This window comes from Diabrotica virgifera, chromosome 6 (genome assembly GCF_917563875.1).
Source record: "Diabrotica virgifera virgifera chromosome 6, PGI_DIABVI_V3a".
Taxonomy (NCBI): domain Eukaryota; kingdom Metazoa; phylum Arthropoda; class Insecta; order Coleoptera; family Chrysomelidae; genus Diabrotica; species Diabrotica virgifera.
The window spans coordinates 162,778,408-162,806,231 of NC_065448.1; the positions used below are offsets into that span (position 1 = coordinate 162,778,408).

Genomic DNA, 27,824 nt, shown 5'->3' on the forward strand with positions numbered 1-27,824 from the left:
TACATCGTTTACATCTTTCTGACATTTTTACGTTCGCAAAAACACAAGTAAATACAAATTTTTATCACTGAAAAGCAATACGTGTTTGTTATTGTAACGGGTCATACGGAATTAAGTCAGCCTGTCCTTGGCAAGTGTAAATATACGGTTGTAAGGTTGCCGCGGTAAAAAAGACTTTAGTCAACATAAGTCCGCTTGTCCAAACAGAACCGGTTTTACACGACTTGCGTCTATCAGATCAATAGAGATTAAAGCTGTTAGAAATACAATAGACTTATGTCCTTTGGATCACAACTAAATTGATTAAATTCCATGTTGCCAGTGTACTTAAGTCAATATAGTAAAAATTTGACTTACGCCCTTTTTCCCCAACACTAGAGATTTATCGGTGTACTTCTTAGGGCTCCTATACACAATCTAAGGGATTTATTAATGATTTTGTCTATTTTATTTAAATGACACTGTGATGCGTCACTGTATAATATTGATCCGTAGTCGAATATAGCTCTTATATTATTTTTAAATAACAACAAAGAAATATTTGGATCTGCTCCCCAACGTAAGTGTGATACGAATCGAAGAAGGTTTATTCCTTTTTCTGTTTTTTTAACTATATGGTCTATATGTTCTTTCCAGAGAAGCTGTCTATCCAGAGTAATACCCAAATATTTTACATAACTTTGTACAGGATAGGATATATTGTTTATTAAGATGTGATTGGGTATTTCTTTTCGTTTTCTTGTAAAAATACATAATTTGGTTTTGGAATCAGATATATTTAGTCCATGTAATTCACTCCATATTTTAATATGTTTGTCTCCTTCTTCAATGGATTTGACTGCATTTTCTATTTTAATGTTTTCTTGATAAATAACTATATCATCTGCAAATTGTAAAATTTTTGTTGAGTTTAAATTTTTTTCTATATCAGAAGTGTAAATTAAATATAACAAAGGGCTTAATATTCCTCCTTGAGGTAAACCACCCATCGCTAGTCTTGGACCAAATGTGTTATTATTTACCGATATATAAATTTTTCTACAGTCATACAATTTTATTATTTTTTGACAGAAGCATTCTGGCAGACCTATTTGTATCATTTTGTTATATAGTATATTTAAATTAACGTTGTCGTATGCTGCTTCAACATCTAATAAAAGAGCGATTACTGAAGAATTTTTCGTAAACGCTAAATTTATATCTGTTACCAAATGACTCACAGCTTCCACAGTAGAATGATTTTTTCGAAATCCAAATTGTGTTTGTGATAATTTATTGTTTTTTTCTAGCCAACTTTCGAGCCTAAGTTTTATCATTCTTTCCAGTGTTTTTGTTATGCAGGAGCTCAATGAAATACCTCTATAAGATTCTGCTGAATCAGGATTCCGATTTGTTTTGAGAATAGGAATCACCCGGTACTCTCTCCAGTTATCTGGAATATCTTCTGATAACCATATTTGATTAAAAAAATTTAATAGTGTTTCTTTCCCTTTTTGATGTAAATTGGCCAACATAATATAATGTACATTATCTATACCTGGAGAAGTATTTTTCTTATTCTCAAGGCTTATTTCTAATTCACAGAAACTAAATGGAATTGAAAGTGGATGCATAGAGTTTTTTCTTTCCATTACATTAATTTTTGAAAATATATTATCTGGACATAATTTTCTTAAAAACTCCTCAACCCATTCTCCTTCAGTCACTGGATTTACTTGTGGTTTAAAAATGTTTTGTAATCGTTTGGCTTGATTCCACATATCTTTAATTGGTGTATTTTTGTTTAAAGTTTTACAAAAATTTCTCCATGCATTACGCTTACTCTCTAATACAACTTTTTTGGTTTTCGCTACACATTTATTATAATTTATATAATTTTGTATATTAGACTGTAGTTTAAACTTGCGTAAAGCTAGTTTTTGTTCTTCTATTACCTTTTTACAATTGTCATTCCACCAAGTTTTTCTAAATCGTGGATTAGTCCCTGTTCTCTTCTCCGGTATACATATCTTACAATATTCGTTTAATTTATTTAAAAATTGTTGGTAATTTAAATTATTATCTATTTCCATGAAATTATCAGTGATAGAAGAGAAAAGAGACCAATCCGCTTTATTTATGTTCCATTGGAATTTTGTATTTACACATTCCGCTTTATTAACATTAATATTTGACTTAACAATAATAGCAAAATGATTTGATCCTAATGTCTCGTCCACAACATCCCAATCGAAAAAATGACTAATATTTGCTGAGCATATTGTAAGATCTATTGCAGATTTATTATTGCTATTCGGTCTACGCATCAAAGTTTCTTTACCATTATTTAAAATTACAAGATTACAGTCCTCAATAGCTTCTAACAGATTTTTTCCTATAGTATCTACAGTACTACAACCCCAAACATAATTGTGGCTATTAAAATCACCACCAATTATAAAAGGCTTCTCTAGACTATTAAAAAACTTTTTCCATTCATTTAGAGTGATTTTAAGATTTGGTTTTACGTATATTGAATAAATGTTTAACTTTTTTCCGGATTGAATTTTAATTGATATGCTATTGCACATTATGTCATTAATTTGATGAAAAGTAGGACTGTTGTAAAATTTTATTAATTTTTTCAAAAGGATGGCTACTCCACCATATCCATCATCTCTATCATTCCTAAAGACATTATAACCAGTAAAGTTAATAAAATTACTTTTTTTTAACCAAGTTTCTGATATTAATCCTATATCTATTTTATTGTCATACAAGAATTTTTCTAAATAACCCTTATTTGTTTTAATTGATCTCGCATTCCATTGAAGAAATGAAACGTTAGCCATCACGAGGTAATAATAATTGTGAAATATTGTTTTTTAATAATTCCAACGTTTTTTGATCTAAATTGTGATTAATTTGATTTAATGTTGCTGAAATAAAGTTTACTATTATTTATCCTATATTATTTTGATTATCGTTTTGTGTTTGTGTTGTGTTTGAATAAATGGGATTATTAAAATTATAACAAGGCTGACTTTGTATTCTTGGTGTTTGCAAAATTTTTCTGCGTGCTTCCATTGTTTCTTTATCTACACTACTAGAATCAATACTACTTGATCTTTTTCGTTTAGATATTGTATATTTATTTGAAGTATTTTCTTGGTCTTTACTTACTGTTGAATAACATTTTTTATATTTATTATTAGCTTCATAATATGTTATATTTTCATTATTCATAATTTTTTTAATATATTCCTGTTTTTGTCTTTCTGTACAATCTGCTCCCTTGTCAGTAGCGCTGTGTTTTCCTTTGCACAATACACAAAGTAAATTATTCGGATTGGAACAATTAGATTTGTTGTGTTCTTCGCCACATCTTTCACACCTATCTTTTCCTCTACATTGGGCACTTATATGCCCAAATCTCAAACACTTTAAACATTGGATTATTCTGGGTGTATAATTTTCCACCTCGTATATCATTTTTTCTATTATTACATTTTTTGGTATAGACTGACCTTTAAAAGTGACAATTACGGTTCCTGTTTTTACATAATTAGTATTACCATTATCTTGAATCACTTTCCGCATAATTCTTTTTACATGTAATACTTCGAATTTAATTCCAAATCTAGGTTTAATTAATGATACTAAATCATTATCTTCTATCTCTTTATCTACCAATTTTATAACACCTTTCTTTTGAGTAAAAAACGTTGGAATATATGCCTCATACTCTTTGCTTTTAAGAATTTGAGAATCAATTAATTTATTAGCACTAGCAAAATTATTTAGTTCTACCTTGATTTTATTTCTACCAACTACTGTAATTTGTGTGATATTATTTTCAATTTCAGGTACTGCACTTAAAATCAAACGGGCCATGCCGATCCTGTGTAATCGACCAATGTTACCGTTTTTATTTTCTATGTGTACTATATAAGGTGCATTATCTCCAAATTGATATCTATGTTTTAATCTTAAATTTATTACTTTATTTAAATTTTGCTTACCTGACTTATCTGTTTGATTTAAATTTGTCAAAGTTTCATCGTTATTGCAACTAAATTTGTTACTTACCTCAATAGTACTACTTGTTTGGTTTTGTTTGTTTGTTACCTTATTATTTACTCTATTGTTATTTTTATTTAATTCCTCATATTCCATCATCCCATCTCCTTCCATTTCTACATAAAATTTACCTTTATCTGGAGGTTCGGGTGGTATACCTTCCATATTATTTGTTTTCTGAAATTTAACTTCTAGGCGCTAAATTTCACACTTTCTTACAGATCACTGGTTTAGTACTTCTTTATACTACTCGTAATACTCAAAAAGTTAAGAAAAAACCTTAAAAATTAATAATTTTTAGGAGAACTTCTAAATAAACTGCCTTTCAATTTGACGTTTTGAACAAATGTCATATCCACCAATTGTTCGGTTGAAAAATTAAAATTTAAAATATAAAAAATTGTTACAAAAATTTCAACTACAAGTATTACCAGCTTTTGGGACACCAGTTAATACTATTTATATTAATAAATAATTTGACTGATACATTTAACATTCATTTGTTTCAAAGCATACTTTATAATTATGTTCTCAAGATGTAAGTAAATTTAAAAGGTAAATTAGAAGTTTAACTGATCTTACTCGTAAATATATTTTAACTAACAATAATTAATTTGGTACAGGAAAGTTGCTGTGGTAGAAAAATTACTAGGGTAGATATCAAATTTGGTTGTTTATTTAATTTATTAACTAATTTATGCATTCATTAGTATCGTAATAGTATATTACTTTATGAGGCGGAGAAGCATGACTTTTCTTGACGCGCCCGATATTACGCGCCGAACGAAGTGAGGCGCGTAATAGAGGGCAAGTCAAGAAAAGTCGCTTCTTTGCCGAATAAAGTATACTATTTTTTCTTCAAACGTAGCAAAATCTAGAATGCCTCAAACGACATGGGGGCTGGAAATCAAGCACGGTTGCCGAAGGATATATAGAGGATTCAATAAGAAATAAGAACGATAATGCTCAAAAAATTTTAAACCCTCATGATTCGCCAACATCGGGAATGATTGCTGAAAGTTGTGCTCGACCATCAGTATCATCAACAATTACTAATGCGTATCAAGAGTCGGGAACATTTTTGCACGGTTTCAATTTTGAAAATGCCTCATTAACTAATTGTACTTTTAATATTACTATAAATAAAAATGATGTTTAATTGTTGTTAATGACATTTGTATTGTTGCTTTGTGACACGTTTCATATTGTTGCCATGACAACATTTTTCCCTCCGCCGTAAAGAAATGGGGAAAAAAACTGCTACCGGCGGAGACATCAAACTTTGACAGGATCAAGTTAGATAAGTAATGTCATCATTATTTGACGTTTGAAGAAAAAATATTTTTTGTAAAATAATTTTAAGTTATTATATTCAATTGAGTAACAGCAGTAACAGCAGCAAAAAAAGAAATGTGGGATAGGAAATGCCAAGAGATCAACACTTACATAGGCGGAAGGAAGTGTTCAGAGGCATGAAAATTTTTTAAACAAAATAACACAGAAAAAAATACTACTTCTATTCAGTTAATATCAACAGAAAAATGGAAAGAATACTACGAGAGTTGGAAAGTAGAGCCGAATATACCATACAATCACCAACAGAAGTATTTGTTGAAGGCGAAGAGATTGTAGTGGGAGTTGATATGGTGAAGAAAGCTGTAAATGAACTAAAAAATGGTAGAGCTCCAGGGCCCGAAAATATTCCTGCCGAATTAATAAAATGTGGCACAGATAAACTCTTTCAAGCACTTACTTGGTGTATGAACAAATATATAAACGGTGTCACACCACCCACTTTATGGAAAGTAGCTTATATTTCTTCCATTCATAAAAAAGGAAATACGTTGGATTGCTCAAATTACAGAGGAATATCGGTAACTAGTACACTAAGCCGGGTGTACTGGCGCATTCTTAGAAATCTCATTGAGATGGAGTATAGGGAACAAGAAGAAGAAGAACAGGCTGGTTTCCGCGCTGGAAGGACTTGCAGACTTGCACAGATAATGTCTTCTGCCTAAAACAATTAATTGAAAAAAAATCAGCAACCAATCAAGAGACCCATCTCATGTTTGTTGACCTCCGTAAAGCATACGACAGCGTTCCTGTGACTAAATTGTGGAAATCACTACAAGAAACTAACATCAGCTACACTCTAGTCAAAGCCTTAAAAAATCTATATGAAAATTCTACATCACAAGTAAAAATTGGCAACACACTATCTAAAAAGTTCATAGTTAACAAGGGTCTGCGGCAGGGCTGCTGTATTTCACCAACTTTGTTCAAGATATATGTTGCAAAAGCACTAAACCAGTGGAAACGTAAATGCCACGGTATGGGTATAGACCTCGCAGAGGTTTGTTTGTATACCTTACAATTTGCTGATGACCAAGTCATCATAGCTAATGATAAAGACGACCTACAGTATATGGCAAGAAAACTGAAGGAGGAATATGAACAGTGGGGCTTGGAAATTAATGTGGAAAAAACTAAATACCTACCCATAGGAGCTGAGTTATCCAATATCGAACTAGAGGATAATGAACAAATCACATCCTGTAGTGAATACACGTACCTGGGAGTAATCTTCGATAGAACGGGAAAATACGATGAGGAAATAAAGAAAAGGGTAACACAAGCTAGAAGAACAATTGGATGCCTAAATGGAATACTTTGGAGCTCCGAAATAGGAATACAGCGAAAATACAACATCTATGAAACACTTATTAAAAGCAGCCTACTTTACGGAGCAGAAACTTGGAGAATAACCGAGAACAACAGGAAAAAATTAGAAGCTGTAGAAATGGATGTGTTTAGAAGATCGTTAGGTATATCCCGTAGGGAAAGAATTCGAAATCGAAGGAGTAAGACGACGAATTGGAATAGATGGTTACTTAACAACATACATTGAGAGGAAACAGTTGATTTGGTATGGTCATGTTCAAAGAATGGAAGACACAAGATTGCCCAAAAAGATCTTGGAGTGGGTACCACCAAACCGCAAAAAACGAGGAAGACCCAAAAAGACATGGAAAGAAGGGGTAACCAAAGCAATGAGTACAAGGGATCTTAGAGATGGCCAATGGGATGATAGAAGGACGAGGAAGTTAGGCATCGGACAACGTCGAAAGACGTTCTAAAACCGATACATACATATTCAATTGAGTTATATCCAATTCAATACTATTATACGATTTATTTTAATCCTTAAAAAAATGTTTAATAAAAAATCCGCAAAAACGTAAAATCTATAGTTTTTTTAAAATATCTACAAAACGCAACAAGCTAGGTACATACAACCTTATACCAAAAGAAAGGTTGTAATATTTACTACAAAATGCAATACCAATATACAGGGTGTCCCATTTAAAAAAAAATGAGAAAATTTTGTATTTGCAAATAGTGATCACACTGTATATTTTATGACTATATGTCAAATATGTTAATTTATTTAAAAACAGCAGTATACTAAAAAAACTTTGACATGTCATTTAAATTTTTATTACCTTGAAAGCCTAATTCACAGCCCTTTGAATATTACCATTTTTCTCAATAAAAATATAAATATTTCGAAAACTGTTAACTTTAGGCCTATAATACCTTATATAAATTCTTAATATTTTTAAAAAATACATGCAAAAATGATTTAATATATAGAGTGTTTCATTTAAAAAAACAAAACTTTGGTTCGTACCGTCGCATAGTGTGTCGCTTATAACAAGCTAGGTGGACAAAATTATTTTTCATCTTATTTACATTTGTATCGACCAGTTAAGTAATTTGATAATAAAATAAATCATTTTTATTAGTCATAGACTAAATCAGAGGCGTTCGTCAGGGGAATAAATAAAAAAAATGCCTATTTTATGGTAGACACTTCCTAGTCTGCTTGTATGAATGCGTTGTAGATTTGGAGTCTATGTAATAGGCTAACGCTTCATCTCCACTTAATTGCCTACCATCCTGCAAGCTATTCGATTTTTTATAATTAGAAGATGTAGCACCTACTAAGCATTCACTTACGCTCCTAATTGAATTAACAACGTTTCTTTTCACTACTGCACGAGCTGCTACTTCTGAAGCAGTTACCAACTCCCCCACACTGCGTGATTCAACCAGGTCCTCAACTATACCTTTTTTTTTGTTTTAAACGATGCCTCGTCAAAATTTTTCCGTGGTCTTCCTATATTACCGAAACCTTGAAATAATATGGACGATCGCGGCACAGTACATTGAGCTTCAAATTTGATGTGCTCATTCAACCAACTTTCATGAGTTGCCAAAAAACGCTGTTTTGATCTTCCCGCAGCAACCGATTTATCAGAAATTTTGGAGGCATAATTTGCTATTCTCATTCTGATTTTCCTGTCAGAGTCCTCTGTTAGGTCTCTAAAATTAAATTTTGTAGAAAGGAACTCAAATAGAAAACAATTTTTTTCTCCTTTTGTTGAGCATTTTACCCATTCTTCAAAAAATTTCCTCCTCGGAAGACAGTGCTCTAAAAAAAAATGATGTACTCGAGTATGCAGGTTATAATAAGTCTTATTATTAATGGGAAAGGTGCAGCTATGACAAATTGCAAATTTAACCCGGATACAAAAGGTACAAGTCATTACCACCCTTCCACACTTTGAAAACGAAGAAAATTTCCTTCGTTCATCATACAAACTTTTTTTAATATTCTTTGATTATCAGATAGATTTGTTAAATTAGAAAAAATTATCAGTTACTAGCATAAATATTATCCACCTTCAACAATTAATATTTATAAATTAAGGAAAGCTTAAATTTCATGTGATTTATATGATCTACGGAATTCAACTGATTTATTCTATTACAATAAAAATACGTACATTTGGACGCCATTACTCGAAAAACAAAATGATGTGCAAGCGTGTGAAGTTTATAATAGGCCTTATTATCAATGGGATAGGTGTAGCTATGACATATAAAAAATTTAGCCCGGGTACAAAAGGGTACAAGTATTTCCCAACCTTCCAAAGTTTCAAAACGAAGAAAATTTCCTTCATTCATTATAAAAACTTTTTTTAATAGTGTTTGGTTATCAGATAGTTTTGTTAAATTAATAAAAATTAGCACTTACAATATAAGTATTATCCATATTCAACAATTAATCTTTATAAATTAGGGGAAACGTTAATTTCGTGCGATTCAAATGATGTCCTGAATTCAACTGATTTATTCTGTTACAATCAAAATACTTACTTTTGGACGTTATTACTCACACGGTGGATGTGTTAGACACAAATAAATATTAGAATATGATGTTTTGATGTATTCTTTACAATATTCAAATAATGATTCTTTTAGTTTTGAACATGACTTTTGTCCAGCTAGCTAGGCTCAACGACACACTGTGTGTCGTTCTGACTCACCCTGTATAATCGAAAATAATTTTAAATTATAGACGGCTTCGATATACAATAATTTCGTTAAAAACATTTTTTATATATCCCATAATTTAGCCGTAATCAAAGAAAACCAGAGGTTTCGCGCACCCTGTATATGTAAATGGCTTGGACAAAGTAAAAGGATAGTATATAACGTCACTTGAAAGTCATAACGACGTAACTGCTTTTTTGCTATTTTACAGGAGAGCAGTTTAAAGTTTTCTATAGTTACGTTTATGTTCAGATATCAAAAAGTATGAGTGATAAGTAAATGAAAATATGAATATAGATAGCTAAAGAGTTACTTTAATAGCTTTTATTGTTTTTAGGCTTTACCTGCTTCCGGCTCCGCCCCACAGCCCCCCAAACAGATACGTCGTTATGTGTTTTGTCTTTGAACTTTTCTCAAACACGCCAAAATATTACTTTGTTTTTTTTATTTGGTTTGAATCTTTTGAAGAAGGCTGTTTTTATTATATATTTGCTTAAATACTTCATTGGGGGTCATAAAGTAAACACCTCAAATGGTGAAAGTTTTTTTAATGAAGTTCTAAACTTAGGAATGAAATAGTTCCTCAACAAGGATCATTGTACTTTAAATGATAAAATAACCTTAAAAGTAATATTAATATTGTTAGAATAGTACACAATTTTTTTAAACCTAAAAAGAATATGATAAAGCCTAAAAATTATAGTGTGAAGTTCCAAGAAGAGTTTAATTTTAAATTCATTGTAATGTTTAGTTACAAATATTTAAAAACAAGTACCTCATTTCTCAAATTAAATAGTATAACATTACTCCACAAAAATTGCCTCAAAACTACAACTAATTACAAAACTTGACCTAAATAAAAGTTGGAATTTTGTTATGTAATAGTAACATGGATATAGAAGTTGCCATGATAGTTCAAAACACTGCAAAACTAGTGAACCACTAATGAATTTAAATGTATAAAACTTATAAAGAGGTAACAATAAAACTACTGAGATTCTAAAAAAGTATTTCATCACTTAAAAGTCAATGTAAAAATTAAAGATATAAAAACAATTATCATCTCATGTCTAAATAACAAAAAAGTAAAACTTTTGTTACACTTTAAAATGTCAACAAGTGGTCACAAAATAACTACATTATCCTAATATACATTTTGAGGTCAAATTGATCACAGTTATTTTCTTAAATACTACATTTTGAGATCAATTCGATCACAGACACTCTCGTATTTATTTAGTCTAAGCAACATTTTGAGCTAATGCTCTGTGCAGTCTCTTTAAATGGGTTTCCTTAAGCATGGGGTAAATTTTTATAAAACAAAACATGTTCCTCATTTCGTAGGATTGGAGTTTGTCTGAACAGAGCGATACCAGGTCCTCAAATTTTTCTTTTGGCAACACAACTTTTTTATTCTTCAGACTATTCAGAAGTTTGGGTTTTGTCTTTGGTTCATCGCTTTTTCTTGGAAGGGTGATGTTTCTGTATACTTGAGAGCAATGGCTTGTTTTGAAAAATATTTTTTCTGGCTCTTTCTTTAGCACCAAATACTCAGCCATTCGTGGCCAGTTGACGCTGCTTCCTTCATCGTCTTGCCTCACACTTAGCACTCTTAGTTGTTTCGCTTTACCCATAAAATCTAGGAAGTCCTTAGATTCAATACAAAAAAGGTTATAAGGTTTTTTCATACAGGCAAGTCTGATGGTAGTTGCGATCTGTGATGGAACGTACATGTTACCAGAAGCTGTCAGAGCAGTGTTGATTGCACTATGCACAGAATCCCCTTCGTTCTGTCCATGGTATGGTTCAAAGAATTTTAAGGATAACTTCAAAATGTTTTTGGAGGCAGAGACGAAGTGTAAAAGCATTGTAGCCATACCTGAATTTTTGTTCTGGCCACTGCAGCCATCTGAAAACAAAAACAAATCTTCAACACCCCTTTCATCTAATTCTTTTAAAAAGAGGTAAACACAAGTCGAGATCTCTGAAGCTCTCTGCTTAGGCCTTCGTGCCAAAGATAGGAGTTACAGTCACTTGAAGACAAGTTATAGATGGTTAAGTTGAAATTTGCAAGTCGTCTATGATAAATTAACTGACTTTCATTTGACACTGGTAGGAGAATTACTTGCTGCAGGTCGAAAGTAGCACTTACAGTCTTACTATCAGAAAACATTTTAGCTTCAGTTTTAAAACTTCTTACGGCTTTTTTTTCTTCGATATATTTTTGATATTTTTCTTTCAGTTCCGCCTTTTTTTATCGTCTCCAGTTCTGTAAACGATACACAAACAGCACTGGTCTTTTTTAAATGATAAAATCCCAGGTTGAGTTTGTTGAAAACCTCTCTGTAAGTCGTAATACTGCAACGGATTTCTTGAGGCTCGTATTCTTCCAGGAACATAAAAAACCTTTTTTTATACTCAACTCAGGGTGAAAGTACTCTTTAGTGGAAGTAGTTCTGCAGTAGTGAGACTCCATCCTTGGAAATCTCTGTATGTTAGCTGTTATAGCTTCACGAATTTTCAAAACACTTTCTTTTAGTTTCTCAGATCGACCACCTCTTTTTTCATCTTCTAAAACACCTGTTTCCTTCTTTTTCTCAGTTGCAGTGCGTACATTTCTCTCTGTAATTGATAAGGTGTTTAAGAACATTTTTCTACAAACAGAAATTTCGTGGTTTCCTTTCAGTAAATAATACTTAACTGTGTACTTCCTTCTTGACGATTCATTTGAAGTAGTTTTTCTTTTCGTTTCTGTTTGTTTTACGTATCTTGCAATATATTCTCTTTTGATTTGTACGTAGATACGTCAGATTTGTAGATACGTCACAGTAGAAAATCGTGTAAAATTGCTTTCTTTGAAAATACATAATGGCGTATCTTAACTTACGCCACTATGTCTTTTTAAAAAAAGGTCTATCACAAAATTCGTTTCGAGATATAATGGCGTAAGTCAAGATACGCCACTATGACTTTTCAAAAACCTAAAAATTCACAGTTACGTCACAGCATGAAATTGTAATATCACTGTAAGAGGTAGAAATACAGATACGCCGATTAGACTTTTGGATATAGCTCGCTGAGAACATTATGGATGCACTAAAAACTCAAAAAGCCAATGTTGGCAGTTACGCCGTTATGTCTTTCAAGCGACGAAAGTACAACATCACAACAATAAACATTAAAAAAAATAAACAACCAATACACTGAGAGTCCACATTAAGGGGAACGGAGCAAAATGCAAAATTTTGACGCATGTCGAAATTTTCAATGTGTTTTAAATGTATAATTTTTTTTCGAATCCTGAGAAAACTAATAAGTATTTTTGAAAAATTTAAAAGCAGAATGAAATACATACTACTTAATACATACTACTTATATACAGAATAAATAAAAAGTTTCTTTTGAATGAAATATTTGCAATTAAAAATCACACTAAATTTTCTCTTTTATTTTCGCCCCCGTAACTTATTAAAATAAACATTATAGAAGTTTTCAAGGACTTTCGGCCCTCGGTAATAATATAATCTTTCATTCTCCGTTTAAATTTTTCAAAAATATTTTTCAGTTTTCTCAGAATTCGAAAAAATGAATACATTTAAAACACATAGAAAATTTTGACATGCGTCAAAATTTTGCATTTTGTTCCGTTCCCCTTAACCACATTTTGATTAACGTGGGTTAGTTTCAACTATTAATAAAATGTTTCACTGGTGATGATTTGACTGGAACGAAAACATTCCGAAGAATTGTAATCCATTTGAATGAATTTTAAATCTTTTAAAATAAACTATACCATCATACATTCGAAGTTTTTACTTCGTTGTAAATTTAATTTATTCTTCTTCTTTAATTCACACATCTACACTGCAATAAGGCATCGTACCAAACTAAACGTTTTGCAAAACTTATAAATGTCTGAGCGAACCTGTTGCGTGGGTGTGGAAAACAGATGTGTTTTTCGCCGATATTAAAGCTGTTCCACAATAAAAATTACTCTAACTATAATTCGTCAAATATGTACCTGGCTATTGCGAAGTCCCGAAAATGCTTATATACCTGGACTATTATTATTTCATATATGGGAAATTGTAGTATAAAGTATAAGCGTTGATTGATAAATATATCCGTATTTATCAATCAACGGTATAAGTATAGTCCATGTAGAGGAAAATTCGACAATACCTACTAGCATTGATTATAAATATTGTAGTTATTAATCAATGCTACTAGACAAGGCGAAAACGGCGGGTTCGTTAGAAAAAATATTCCCATGAGATTTTTGCATAATCACATTCGTGAGACATCCCAGAATAAGGTCCAAGAAGTCGCCCACGTGAAAAGTGGTCCAATTCTTTTTAACAATTTTTTTTTAATCAAATTGCAAAAATCAACATTTTTGGTCCATACAAATTTGGTCCGTTTTGTTAGGTTTTTTGGACCATTCTGGACAAAAAAGGTCTCTTGTAATTTTTCTCTAAAGTTGATCGTTTTCGAGTTATAAACAATTTAAAATTGAAAAAAAAAAAGAAAAATGGCGATTTCCAAGGCTTAATAAATTGGTTAAAAGTTATTATTATGAAAGTCAGAAAGTGACTAAATCAAAGTTTAAAGCCCCCCTACAAGATCCTGAAGAAATTTTTGTCATAATTTTATTACTAAGCTGTTATTTTTAAGTAATAATGAGCGCCAGCACATATTAGGCGGCCGTCTATGGTGAGTGCGAGAGAGATGCCATTCCGGCAGTCCAATGAGGCATCTTACTCGCACTCCCATTCACAGCCGCGTCAATACGCTCTTACGGCTTATTGTTAATAATTAAAAATAACAGCTTAGTAATAAATTAATTACACAAATTTCTTCAGGATCATGTAGGGGGGGCTTTAAACTTTGATTTAGTGACTTTCTGACTTTCATAATAATAATTTTTAACCGAGTTATTAAGTCTTAAAAATGGCCATCTTTGCGTTTTTCAAATTTTAAATTGCTTATAACTCGAAAACCATCAACTTTATAGAAAAATTAGATGAGACCTTTTTTTCCAGGATGGTCTAAAAAACCTAAAAAAAATTGTCCAAAGAGACCAAAAATAATAATTTTTGAAATTTGATTAAATTTTTTTTTAATTTGGACCACTTTTCTCGTGGGCGACTTCGTGAACCTTATTCTGGGGTGTATTACAAATGTGATTATGCAAAAAAATCTTAAGGGAATATTTTTTCCAACGAACCCGCCGTTTTCGCCTTGTCTATACAATGCTTTTATAATGCAAGATTTTTACCAAAAGTGCCAAGGAATGCAATTTTTTATCAAATGTAGAATGAAAACTATTTGAGTTGTGCTGGTAGTTTGGGTTTTTGGATCCTTTGCTATTTTTGCCACGTATTTAAGTTCAAAAAGTGTCTTCTAATGTACAACGGAGGTTCATAAAACTCAGCGTACAATTCCACCAAGAAAGCATATAAGTTGAATCTAAAGCAAGTTACTTAACTAGTGCTAGGCCAATCATAATTTGTAAAATAAAATAGAATTTGTAGAGTAAGTAGACTCTGGTGTTTCACTGAAGAGTGTTAACTACTACTTCTTGTATTTAAATTTTTTCTTGTAGATGTAAAAATCACTACTAAATTTAAGGTAAAATGTACTCACCACTGTATTGAAGAATTGAGGTGCTTCTGCTTTGCCCAATGATTTATGAACTGGAAGAGCCTTTTCTCTGAGTTCCCAAACCTGCAGACAACTCATTTTTGGACTGCTGGCAGCCACCACTAAAGAATCTGCATCTTCTCTCATGATCCACTTTATGTGACTGACAGTACAATTCTTTTCTTTCGATATTTGATCCACTAAAACATTCATTCATATAGGGTACCAAAATGATCTAAAACAGCGGTTTTCAATCTTTTTGAGTCAGGTACCCCAAATATTTTTTTTATTATTTTTGGTACCACCTAACTGAAATACCTATCTAGCTAGGTGATCTAATTAACTATAATAGTGGTGCTGATTTTGGTTGTTTTTGCGTTGTGTGTACCACCTCAAACAATGATATGTACCACCAGTGGTACATGTACCACAGATTGAGAACCGTTGATCTAAAATATTTTTGTGTGCGATTCGTCATTCAATTTTAAGGCTAAAAAGTCAAGAAACATGTGTGATAAGTTTTGTCGTCACATATTTTGTTAAATTAGAAAATATACGGTTTCGTTTTTGATTTGTTGTCAAAACTCATCATATAAGTTGCGTTCGCGGGTACCTGAAATTGTCAGAAAATTGGATAAATTGTCAGAACACGCATGCGCACTTTAAAATAATATAAATAATATCGTTAATAGATAAACATAAAAGGTATTATTTACCTAGTATAATTTAATAATTAGTTATTAATATTAATTAAAAGTAAATATACCTTGTATATTTATGTATTAACGGTATTATTTATATTAAGTGAGGTTAGAAATTGTCGGCGACAATTTGTTAACTGTACCCGCGAACGCACCTATAGATATTCGCTCCGTGCGTGACCATGGTGGGGATACATGAAACGATGCCAGCGTGAGTAGCGGCGAAATATGAGAATTTTGGCGATACTTTGTAATATCAATGTCGTTGTTTGTATAACAAATTTGATCAAAAATGGTGAATAAATGTTGGATATTTACCTAATTGTGCTACTAATAGCCAAAATAGTAAGTGTAATTTTTATAGATTCCAATAACTACATATAAATTAGAGAAAATATTTAAACTAGGAGTAGTAAACTCAAAAGACAGATGCACACCCAATAATATCATAAAAATCACCAGATTCATCTTCGCTTTTGGTTGACCGTGTCGGCCATCGAGGGTAATCCACCAATCAGTATCGGACAACTTATAAGACTAATAACAATAATACGTTGCGACTAATAACGTAATACGAGTTCTAAAAACAACAGTTTTCTTATACTGACTATGGGCAAATTTTCATGGTTGGTATTGACCTTACGTGAGAGGGAGTCAAAAACAGCTATTTTAAAAAGAGGTAGGTATATTAGGTCCGCCTAATATTGTCTAACAATTCATTAGTGGAAGTACCTAGAGAGGAGAGGATTGTTGCCAAACTTAATGGGTCTATTGAATAAAAATAAGTATTTGCTTTTACTTACACGTATTTAAATATTTACTGTAAATGTATTTACTGTATTTAATTAAAAATTTACTTAATAGTAATTGAATAGTCATTTCTTTAGTCCTTTATTTAATTACTATTAAGTAAATACTTAAATACGATGAAGTAAAAGCAAATACTTCTTTTTATTCAATAGACCCATTGCTTTTACTTGACCTTTTGCATGTCGTCTTTTCAGCATTTGAACAATGTTTTATGACAATAAAATTTGGGCGGCTTGATTTAAATGACAGCTCACTATTTTTATTGGGAATATGCCACAATTGTAGTTTAAAATAAGCTTACTTTAATATTGTTTTCACCCAATTTGAAAAAATGTGAAAACTTTGAATTATCCATGTCCGTATGTCCGTCCCTCCATCCGCAAACACAACTCCTCCGTCATTATACCAGGTAGAATGACAAATGAGGTGTTGAATGAAAGGCTTGTAATCCAAGGATTATAATAAATTTAGAAATTTTACCTAGTACGTCCGGTTTTAAAAATGCAACCGGAATTACTGTCTTGAACTCACCGGAATAGTACAAGCAATATATTATTCGACGCGCCAAGCAAGACGAGAACAAATATACAGATAGATTAAGATTTAAATGGAACATAGCAAGCTCATACACAGGGCCGCGAACCTACATTTAAAACAGCGGACCAGTTAAAAGTTCGACACGACACCATAAATACAACAACGATAAATTATTTGACACGCAGCAAACAACATGCTTCTTTTGCGAAGCCCTCTCCTTTTCGCCCGAGTCGGGCCGAAAGGCCCGAAAGTAGCCGAAGAGCGTACACTGATCGCTTAACAGGGTTGTCACGTCTCTCTAAAGTCTCTGCATTTTCAAAATAAAGAGCGTGTGCATAAAATTTCGGGTTAATGTTTAAATGCATATTTTTTTTCGAATCCTAAAAAAACTAATAAATATTTTTGAAAAATTTTAACGCAGAATAAAAGATTACATTGTTACCGAGGGCAAAAAGTCCCTGAAAACTTCTATAATGTTTATTTTAATAATTTACGGGAATGAAGAAAAAAAGAGAAAAGAGACATTTTGTTTATTCTAAGGAACTTTGGGCCGTCGGTAATAATGTACCTAATCTTTCATTCTGCGTTTAAATTTTTCAAGTTTTTTCAGGATTTGAAAAGGACTATTGTAAACCAAAACCATTCATTTTGAAAATAAATAAAAGTATGCCCTGTTCCATATTTGTCTTTTATCATTATTCATTTGTTGGTGCCGCTATACTATGCGGTCTACCGTCGCCATTATGTTATAGCTTGCGATCTACCTGGGCGGTTAAAAAACCCCTTAATATTTTCTCAGAAATAGAAAGGCAAAATGTTTATTGCTACGTAGTACCTAATAAATCTTTTCAGTAGTAATTGCACAAGAGCTCTAAAATTATCGAATTTTTCCCGAGTGGCACTTTGATAGTTTTAATTTCACGATCCGAAGGGGAGTGAAATTATGTCAAAGTGTCACGAGGGCAAAAATTCAATAATAATTTTAGAGATCGAGTGCAATTTGCTGCGATTATTTCGTGAATAAAATTGTTCAAACCAAAATTTTATTGTAATTTATTTATGCAAGTACAAATTAATACAATTAACCAAACACTTGTTATAAATATTTGACGGTTGAAAGTCATCATTTTTATAATTTTTAAAACATTAATTGTCAATAATGTCACTGAATGTATTTTTTCTTTGCAACGAAGGGCATCTGACGTAATATACTTGACGACGGGATATTATCAAAAATTATCACTTTAATTTTTATTTCTGTAGCTTTCTATTGGTCAGAATCTCCTATGAATGAAATAATCAGGAATATACAATAAACTTATTTCTTTACTTATATGCAAGGATCACTGACTGTTTTTCTCTCTGAAATAAAAACCATTAATTTTTACTTCATAATAATTAGGCTTTATCTTTTAGAACTAATCAGGCTACATAAATATATTTTTTTTGTATGTGATGTTGATAGTCAAGACTTAACTAATTTTTTTAAATCTACCAAGCCATTTTATTTGAAAAGAGGGGTTGATATTTACGCATACCCTGGGAAAATATTACGGTGTTATTTGCATAATAGTAAAGAACCTAAATTCGCATAAAGTAGGTACGGTGTTATTTGCATAATGGTAAAGAAACTAAATTCGCATAAAGTTTATTGTATATTCCTAAATAGTAGTAGGTAGTATAATGTTTATTAGCATGCCTTATCAATAAACATTTTACCTACAAAGGTGTAAAACTTTTGAGAAAATATTATGGTGAATAGCCACACACAAGTATCTGGCAACCTCAAAAATACTAATTTAAATATGAGTTTTTAAGCCTCGAAAATGCGTATTTTCGTATTTTTCAGATTTTAAATCACTTATAACTCGAAAACTATCAATTTTTAAGAAAAATTGCAAGATACTTTTCCTGTTTAGAATGACCCAGAAAACCTAAAAATATATGTTCCAGAGCAAAAAAACGTGATCTTTTGTATTTGTTTAAAAAAATTGTTTAAACAATTTTTGCCCAAAAATTCCGCCCGGTACCCTTCAGATTTGTTTAAAGGGGACATTTTTGAATAAGAATCCACAAAGAAACCGAATCAGAAATTTATTCGGACGGGAGCGGTCTCACCACATGGACTAATAATTATTACGATAATATTACTATTTATAATAGATCACTATTATCTCTGTTACTATAATACAAAATAGATTAGCATTTTTAGTTGAAGAAATCATTTCCAACAAAAAACGATAATTTTGGCAACATTGTACCATTCGACATTATTCGACTTTCAGTGACGATTCTGCTGAAATAGTTCAGAATCCAGTAGCCCGCTTGAGTATTTGATTTTTATGATATAATTCTTTGACAACTTTATGTTGTCCAACTGCGTGGAGCGGAATTACATGTAAATTGTATGTTCCCTTTAAATATGAATTTATCTGTATACTCCGGTTTCATGACTGTCTGTCTGTCCGTCCGTCCGCGAATATCCTTCGTTTAGAATGACAAGTAAGGTATCGAATGAAAGCTTAAGTATAACACGAAGATGGTATTAAAGATGACAAATTTGACCTCGGACTTCCGGTTTTAGAGTTGCAACCGGAAGTACCGTTTTAAAGTCACCGAAACACTATAAGCGATAAAATATTTGACGTACCTGAGCAAGATGAGAACAAACCTATACTTTTAGTGTTTAAATCATTTCCGGGTAAAAAAGTTCTAACCGGAAGTGCCATATTATAGTCGCAGAAATTATACAAGTAACATATCAATCGAAGCGTATTGAAAAGTCAAGCTTGAATCTTTAGTTCCGGTTTTATCTTTCTATTTAATCTTATATCAATCGACGCAAAGTTATAACTTTGCGTCGATTTCAAATATCGACTTTAGGTTCTACTTTCGATCACTTTGGGTGAAAACCTAGGACTTACGAAGTACAATTACTTACTTGTTTTGATTTTCACTTCGGAAATCGTTTTATATGAATAAAATTTATTAATATTTTGTATTTTCGGAACGGTTTCCGAAGTGGAAATCTAAACATCAAAATAAACTTATTTTAAATTCAAATTGTGCCTTAGTCCCAATAGTAAATTGCATTAAGATGCCACAAGAAAAAAGTTTCAGAAAAATATTAATTGGCAACGTTGTGTAGATCATTCACAGGTGTCAGGTGGGTGTGGTCACAGCCGAACTTTGAGCCCTTTGTGGATTCCTATTCAAAAATGTCTCCTTTAAACAAATCTGAAGGGTGCCGAGCGGAATTTTCGGGCCGCAATTATTGTTTAAACAATTTTTTTAACAAATACAAAACATCACCTTTTTTGACCCGAGGCATATTTTTTAGGTGTTTTGGGTCATTATAAACAAGAAATGTATCTTGTGATTTTTCTGAAAAATTAATAGTTTTCGAGTTATAGGTGATTTAAAATCTGAAAAATGAGAAAATGCGCATTTTCAAGGCTTAAAAACTCAATCAACTTAGTATTATTGAGGTTGCCAAGTACTTAAATTATTGTAGTTTAAACATTCATTTTCAAGATTCTGCAGACTGATAGGATCTAACTTCAGTTTACAGCCTTGTTATTTAATTGTTAATTATGCGTGTTCATCCGATTTTTTCGCCAGTGCGGCGTGCACTATTTCCAAAAATATTTTATTTTCCTCCAAAATATAGGTATATTTTTTAGATTCTTTGGGACATTCTAAATAAAATAGGTTTTTTGTCATTTTTCTCAAAAGTTAATAGTTTTAAAATTTTTCGAATTTTAAATCGCTTATAACTTTAAAACTTTTAACTTTCTTGAAAAATATCAAAATACATATTTTATTTAGAATGTCCCAAAGAATCTAAAAAGTATATTTTTAGGAGGAAAATAGAAGATTTTTGAAATAGCCTACGAATATTAAATGTTAATAGTGTCAAAAATTCATAATTCCATGGAGTAAACTTTCCTGCGGGTGGACCAATTACAGTTTATCCCAAACCCTTTTTTCAGTGCGTCATTAGCTTTGACGTCATATGAGATTTTAAGAATGTCGCGAATCGAGACATGACATTTTAGTTAAATCTGATAGTTGTCAGAATATTTATATTTATGTTTATATAAATATCAATATTGATATAAATATGTGCCAGAATATTAATATTATTTAAAATATATTTTCAGGAAAAAAATAAATAAGTATAGAATACAATTTCACTAGACAATGTTCGAATATACCAATGACATAAAATATTTATATTTACGTCGTTGACAAATTTCTAACCTAGAATTACAATTATCATTTTCTCCGTTAAAATTGTGAAAGTACTGTCACGATAGATTACTTTTGTTTCAATTTATCTTTATTTGCATCATGGATTGGTTATCTATTTCTAGTATAAATTACAATAATTGTAATTGTCAACCAATTATAGGTACATCTATAAAAGTATAAGTCGCTTTAATATGGAAATACCCTTAGGTAAACTAATACATAATTCTCGCATTTCTATGTGTAATAATCACGGATGTACGTATTTTTCTGTCACTTCGAATTTAATGTGTTAGAGCGAATTCGACAAACTATGACGCACTGAAAAAAGGGTTTGGGATCAACTGTACAGACAAACATTACAGCGGGGTAAATTTGAATTACTTCTCCTAGTTTAAAAACGAGAATAGATTTATCCCTTTCTGATCCGTTTGGGGTTGAAAAGATAAATTGCGATGAATTTTTAGAAACCCAGTTCTTAATACTACATCTATTTTATATATAAATTGGAAACACATCGTTAAAAAACTAATTATTAATAATTTGCAACTTCACAATATGTATTTATCATAAGCCTAACTTCAAATTGTGGTCGCCAAAAATGTCAAGTGACGACGCTAGGTGTCGTCTCAGTCATACACGGAGCGATTATGATCTTTTGCTCTTAAAACTGAGTGCTACTCGACAACAAAAATTGAAAACACTTTATGAGATAATTTTCAATATAATCCAACACACCTTAGAAAAAAACTATTTCCTCCTAGGGAGGAAAAATATTTTCCTCCCTAGGGAGGAAAAGTATTTTTCCACCTACCTCTACCGAAAGTATACTTTTCCAGACCTGATTGTAGGGAGCAAAGTTGTATTTTTCCTCCCTAGGGAGGAAAAGTAAAAGTGACGTCATGGTATTTCATTCATGAAATATAACTTATTGACGCCCTGTATAATATCTATTTTCTATTACGTAAGTATCTATAAGTTTTAACGTTAGTATTTTGTATTTTGACAACGAAATCCGATTTGAGCTTTGAAACGTTAATAAAATCTTTTTTCGTAAAATTGTGGCTTATTTCCCATTATAAATATAGTTGATCATAAAAATGCCACAAGGAAATAGCTTCAGAACAACAGGTTTAACATTTATTTATAAAACACCCTGTATTTTGCAGAATGGTAAAAAACAGTAAATTGTTATTTTGATTTAACAATGTTTACATTAATAATTTGACTTATATTTCACAGTTGACAGTTATATTGTACCTACTTGTTAGTTTTAGTTTTAATAAATTTTGTTGGTTAGTACATAAATAAATTAAGTAAAAATGAAAAATGACTTGTTATTAATTTGAGGAAGGTGGAAAAACCATATGTATAACATGGGAGTAAAGTGCCTTTTCCTCCCTTGAATAATTACTGCCCTCCGCTACGCGTTGGGTAGTAAACTTCATTCTCGGGAGGAAAAGTAGCACTTTCCTCCCTTGTTATACAAATAGCTATTTCCTCCCTAGGGAGGAAAAGTAAAAGTGACGTCATGGTATTTAATTCATGAAATATAACTTATTGACGCCCTGTACAATATCTATTTTCTATTACGTAAGTATCTATACATTTTAACGTGTATTTATAAAACACCATGTATTTTGCAGAATGGTAAAAAACAGTAAATTGCTATTTTGGTTTAACATGTTTACTACATTAATAATTTGACTTATATTTGACAGGTGACAGTTATATTGTACCTAATTGTTAGTTTTAGTTCTAATAAAGTTTGTTGTTTTTAGTTACATAAATAAATTATGTAAAAATGAAAATATGACTTGTTATTTGAGGAAGGTGGAAAATCCATAGGTATAACAGGGGAGTAAAGTGCCATTTCCTCCCTTGAATGATTACTGCCCTCCGCTACGCGTCGGGCAGTAAACTTCATTCTCGGGAGGAAAAGTAGCACTTTCCTCCCTTGTTATACAAATAGCTGTTTTCTTAAAAATTATATTACCGTTGTTTATTAACATTAGAACTAAAAATTGAACAGATTGTAAGTGAAGATCTAAATTTTATGATCCAATTTATAGATGCCATACTCAGATAAGGCGTAAAAAGTTATAACCAGTTAAAGTGATCGTACTTGCAAAATAGCTCCACGTTAAAGTAGAAGGGAGAACTTTCCAAGCTCCGTTTTTTATTGAGGAACTTCAAATTGAAGCGCGTTGGAAAAATTTGCAATATCTTGTCTACTATGGCACGCAGAACATTCATGTCAATTCTCCAAATGTGTTTGTTTAAATTAAAATATGAAACAGCTTATTTTTTAAGAAGTTTTTACATTCGTTGAATATAAATATTGATATAGTATTACAATTATTCTACTTTTACTTACTTAGAGCTTCTTTTGGTGCTTCGTTTAAGAAGAAACTAAGCAAAGATTGGCTTACAATAGTACACTTTTCCTCTTCTTTCTTTACCGAAACTTTGTAACATTGAATGGGCATTGAAGGATCTCCACTGCTAACAGCTAGTAGGAAATGACCATCTGAAAGGTTAACACTTTTTGAAAATTAATCTACAAGAACGAAAGTTTTACTTTCAATACATATTAACAATGTTGAAAATAAAACTTTATGAACTAATCTTCTGGTTACACCATTCGCGGCTTCTAAAATTTACAAGCCAACGAATTGCCGGGGCTAAGAAGACCGAGGGAGATCTATCACATTGCATCTCACTACCCGGCTGTCCAGCACTGTAAAATTCCAACAAAGATTAGTTCCCAATACTCAGAATAGGAGTAGAGCTAATAACAATAATAAACAATCATTTCGTTGTGAACCGAAACAACAGCCGTCTTACTTTAGTTAATTCAGGGAGCGCCAAAAGCACTCTTAACTAGTTTCTACCCTTATTGGGGTTTCCTCAGAGAGCGCAGAGAGAATCATATATGCGCTCTCTGAGGAAACCCTAATAAGGTTAGAAACTGGTTAGAGTCCTTTTGGCGCTCTCTGAACTAACTAAAGTAAAACGGCTCTTGTTTCGGTTCACAACAAAATGATTATTTATTACGAATCTAAACATTTACTTTTCATTTAAAACACAAGTAAATTCTTGATCCTGATCTGATATATTTTACGATTTGTTAAATTAAATTGCTGAACTATACGAAATTTATATAGAGGGATATTGTCTGAGTAGTATCAACCATCAGCCACTTCACAGAATAAACGACAAGAATAAAAAACCGCTCAACGCCGTAAAAATGAGTGGCGCATACAATATTCCAGCTACAAAAGTTCTGATATGAATATTACGTGGCGCGAAAATGTATTTTTATTTTGATGGAAAATAAAATTGTAGTTTTATTTTAAAAGATTTTTCCATAATATTTGCTAAATTTGAAATAAAACGCGCCACAAAAAAATAACTTTGATACAGTTTGCATTTTGAGGCTCTTTTGTGGCGCGTTTTACTTAAAATTTAGCAAATATGGAAAAAATCTTTCAAAATAAATCTAGAATTTTATTTTTCATCAAAATGAAAATAAATTTTCGCGCCACGTAATATTCATATCAGCTCTTTTGTAACTGAAATATTGTATGTGCCACTCATTTTTACGGCGTTTAGCGGTTTTTTATTCTTTTATCAGGAGTTTTTCAAAGTTTTTTTATAAATTAAATGTATGAAGTTGAATGTAGTGTTTCTTGATTACACGTTAAGCGTTATAGAATAGAATAAAATAGAAATATGCTTTATTGTCACTGAAAATTTTTACAATTTTATGGACAAAGCTTACATACAGTCAAAAGAAAAATAATATCAACAAGAAATAACAAATAACAACTACAATTCAATAAAATTAGATAAATCGTCAATATACAGTAAATAAGATATAAAACCAAAGACAAAAACAATTAATTGCAAAATTTATATACATTGCAAATTGAAAGTTAACATACTTACAACAACTAAAATACAACATTAGGAATTGACAGTTTAAGCTACTGCGTATGAAACCCAATTTTCTTAGTTATTCATTAAGAAATTCTTCTATTGAATAATATGGTCTTTCAGATAGATAGGCTTTTGTCAGTTTACAGAATTTTGGGAAAGATGTTGCAGATTTAAGTTGTAAAGGCAGATGGTTGTAAAGTTTTTTTGCGAAATATAATATAGATTTCTTTACTAACTCAGTGCATGGGATCGGTAAATAAATATCAAAGATTGAATTTCTGGTGGAGTAAAGATGATTGGGCCTTGCTGGAAAGGCATGAAGGTGTTTACGAATTAAACAAACCGTTTCTAGAATATATAAAGATGGAAGTGTTAAAATTCCGTGATTCCTGAAGTAACTTCTGCAATGCGTAGATCTTCTGAGGCCAAACAAATACCTTATTGCTCTTTTTTGCAATTTAAAAATAACATCAAATTGAGCAGCTGTACTAGAACCCCAAAAAGGAAGACCATACCGAAGATGAGACTCGAATAATGAAAAATATGTTATTTTAGAAGATGCTAAATTGAGTTCCCTTGAGACAGATCTTATTGCAAAGCAAGCTGAGGCGAGTTTCTTACTTAACGAATCGATATGAAGGGACCATTTGAGGTTGCTGTCTAAAAAAATACCAAGAAATTTTACAGAATCAACGTTACTGATCTGACTGTTATTAAGAGGCAAAGGTTGAAGAGCTCCTTTATAGGATAATGCTACTGTTTTATCTACATTAAAAGAGAGTAAATTAGAGTCAGACCAGGTCTTTATCGTCAGTAGATCCGAAGTTATAGTTTCATGAAGAGATGCTATAGTTGAGTTGCTCCAAGTGATACTGGTATCATGAGTAAAAAGAAAAATTTTCCCATCGATTTTTAAATTAGTGATGTCATTTATAAAGATAAGGAACAGAAGAGGACCCAATACTGAACCTTGCGGTACTCCACATACAATGTTTTTGAGACTAGAGTCAGTATCATTTGCTCTAACTAGTTGTTTCCTATTATTCAAGTAGGATTGGAACCAATTCAAAGAAATACCTTTAATTCCATAGAAATTTAGTTTTTTAATCAAGATGTCGTGATTTACACAATCAAAAGCTTTGGCATAGTCACAGAAAACAGTGGCAGTATAAAAATTATTGTTTAGTGCTTGATAAACCTCATGTAGTACAGAAAACATGGCATCAGTGGTACATTTATTAGTTAAAAAGCCGAATTGATTTTGAGATAAAATGTTGCTATCAACGATAAAAGACATAAGTCGAGTTTTAATGAGTCTCTCAATAATTTTGGAGAGTACCGGTAGTAAGGCAATAGGTCTATAGTTGCAGGCATTAGATTTTTCGCCACCCTTATGAAGAGGAATAATAATGGCTGTCTTTAGGCACTCTGGAAATTGACCTTTTTCGAAGGAATTATTAATTAGTGAGACGAGGATTTCCAACACATTTTCTGTGAGATTAGAGAAAATTTTTATAGATAGTCCATCAGTACTACAGGATGATTTGCTTTTGATACTATTGATTGTTTGGGTCAGTTCAGAGTTATCGACTGGTTTTAAAAATAATGAATTCGAGACCTTTCTTGAATTAGGGAGATAGGAAATGGGATCTTTTTGCGGCAAAATAGTTGATGTTATATTTTTACTGACATTAACGAAGTAATCGTTTAGACTCTCAGGATTTGGAAGGGAAAATGATTGAGCTGTGTGAGTTTTATTTCGAAGATCGTTTATTATAGACCAGGTTTCTTTTGCAACACTTTTAGAGCTTCCCAGACGATTTTGATAATAGGCTTTTTTAGCTGATTTGACAAGTTTTAGATAAGTTGTCCTGTACTTCGTGATATATTCAGTGACAGAAACATTGGTAGTAAATTTCTTGATGTATAAAAGTGAACGCATATTCTTGGCTGATATGTGGATACCTTTCGTAACACTATCTATGTATGTAATCTATCTATGTATGTATATATCTATCTATCTATCTATATATGTAATATATCTATGTAATCTATAAATGGTCGCCTTTGTGCATTCTCTCCAAAATGATCTAGTAGTTACGACACCAGATTTGTGATAAGTCAATCCGAGTTTATATCCCAGCCATCCTAATAATTATGGCCGGCAAATGAACTCAGACTACACGATCAATCTTAGCGTCGTAACCACTACTCGGGAACTCGATAACTTCTGAACGGCTTAACCGATTTTGATCATTAAACATGAGTTTGAAACGTATTGGCAAGTAGTATCTGATGCATATCCAAGGTCAAGTATGATAACTGAAGGTATTACAGGAATTATTGAACTTGAAAAACCGTTTTCCCCATAAGAAATAGATTTGATCATACTTATGAAGCCTATAATTTAAAAATTCGAATTTTCCCAGATATGAGGTATACTTCGTTAGACGCGTCTAGAGTCCTCCTACAAACGCTCAG

At 31.6% G+C, this 27,824-nt stretch overlaps 1 protein-coding gene across 1 annotated transcript in view; it reads right to left on the reverse strand.

Annotated features, from left to right (window-relative positions):
* The window catches only part of LOC114328374 (mediator of RNA polymerase II transcription subunit 16), a 164,307-nt gene that overhangs the window by 101,181 nt on the left and 35,302 nt on the right, over window positions 1-27,824 (reverse strand). Inside the window, exons 5-6 of the mRNA XM_050653349.1 lie at window positions 23,779-23,931; window positions 15,106-15,302 (exon numbers count right to left, since the gene is read on the reverse strand). Of these exons, the coding sequence (XP_050509306.1) occupies window positions 15,106-15,302; window positions 23,779-23,931 (350 nt within the window). The remainder of the gene's footprint in view (window positions 1-15,105; window positions 15,303-23,778; window positions 23,932-27,824) is intronic.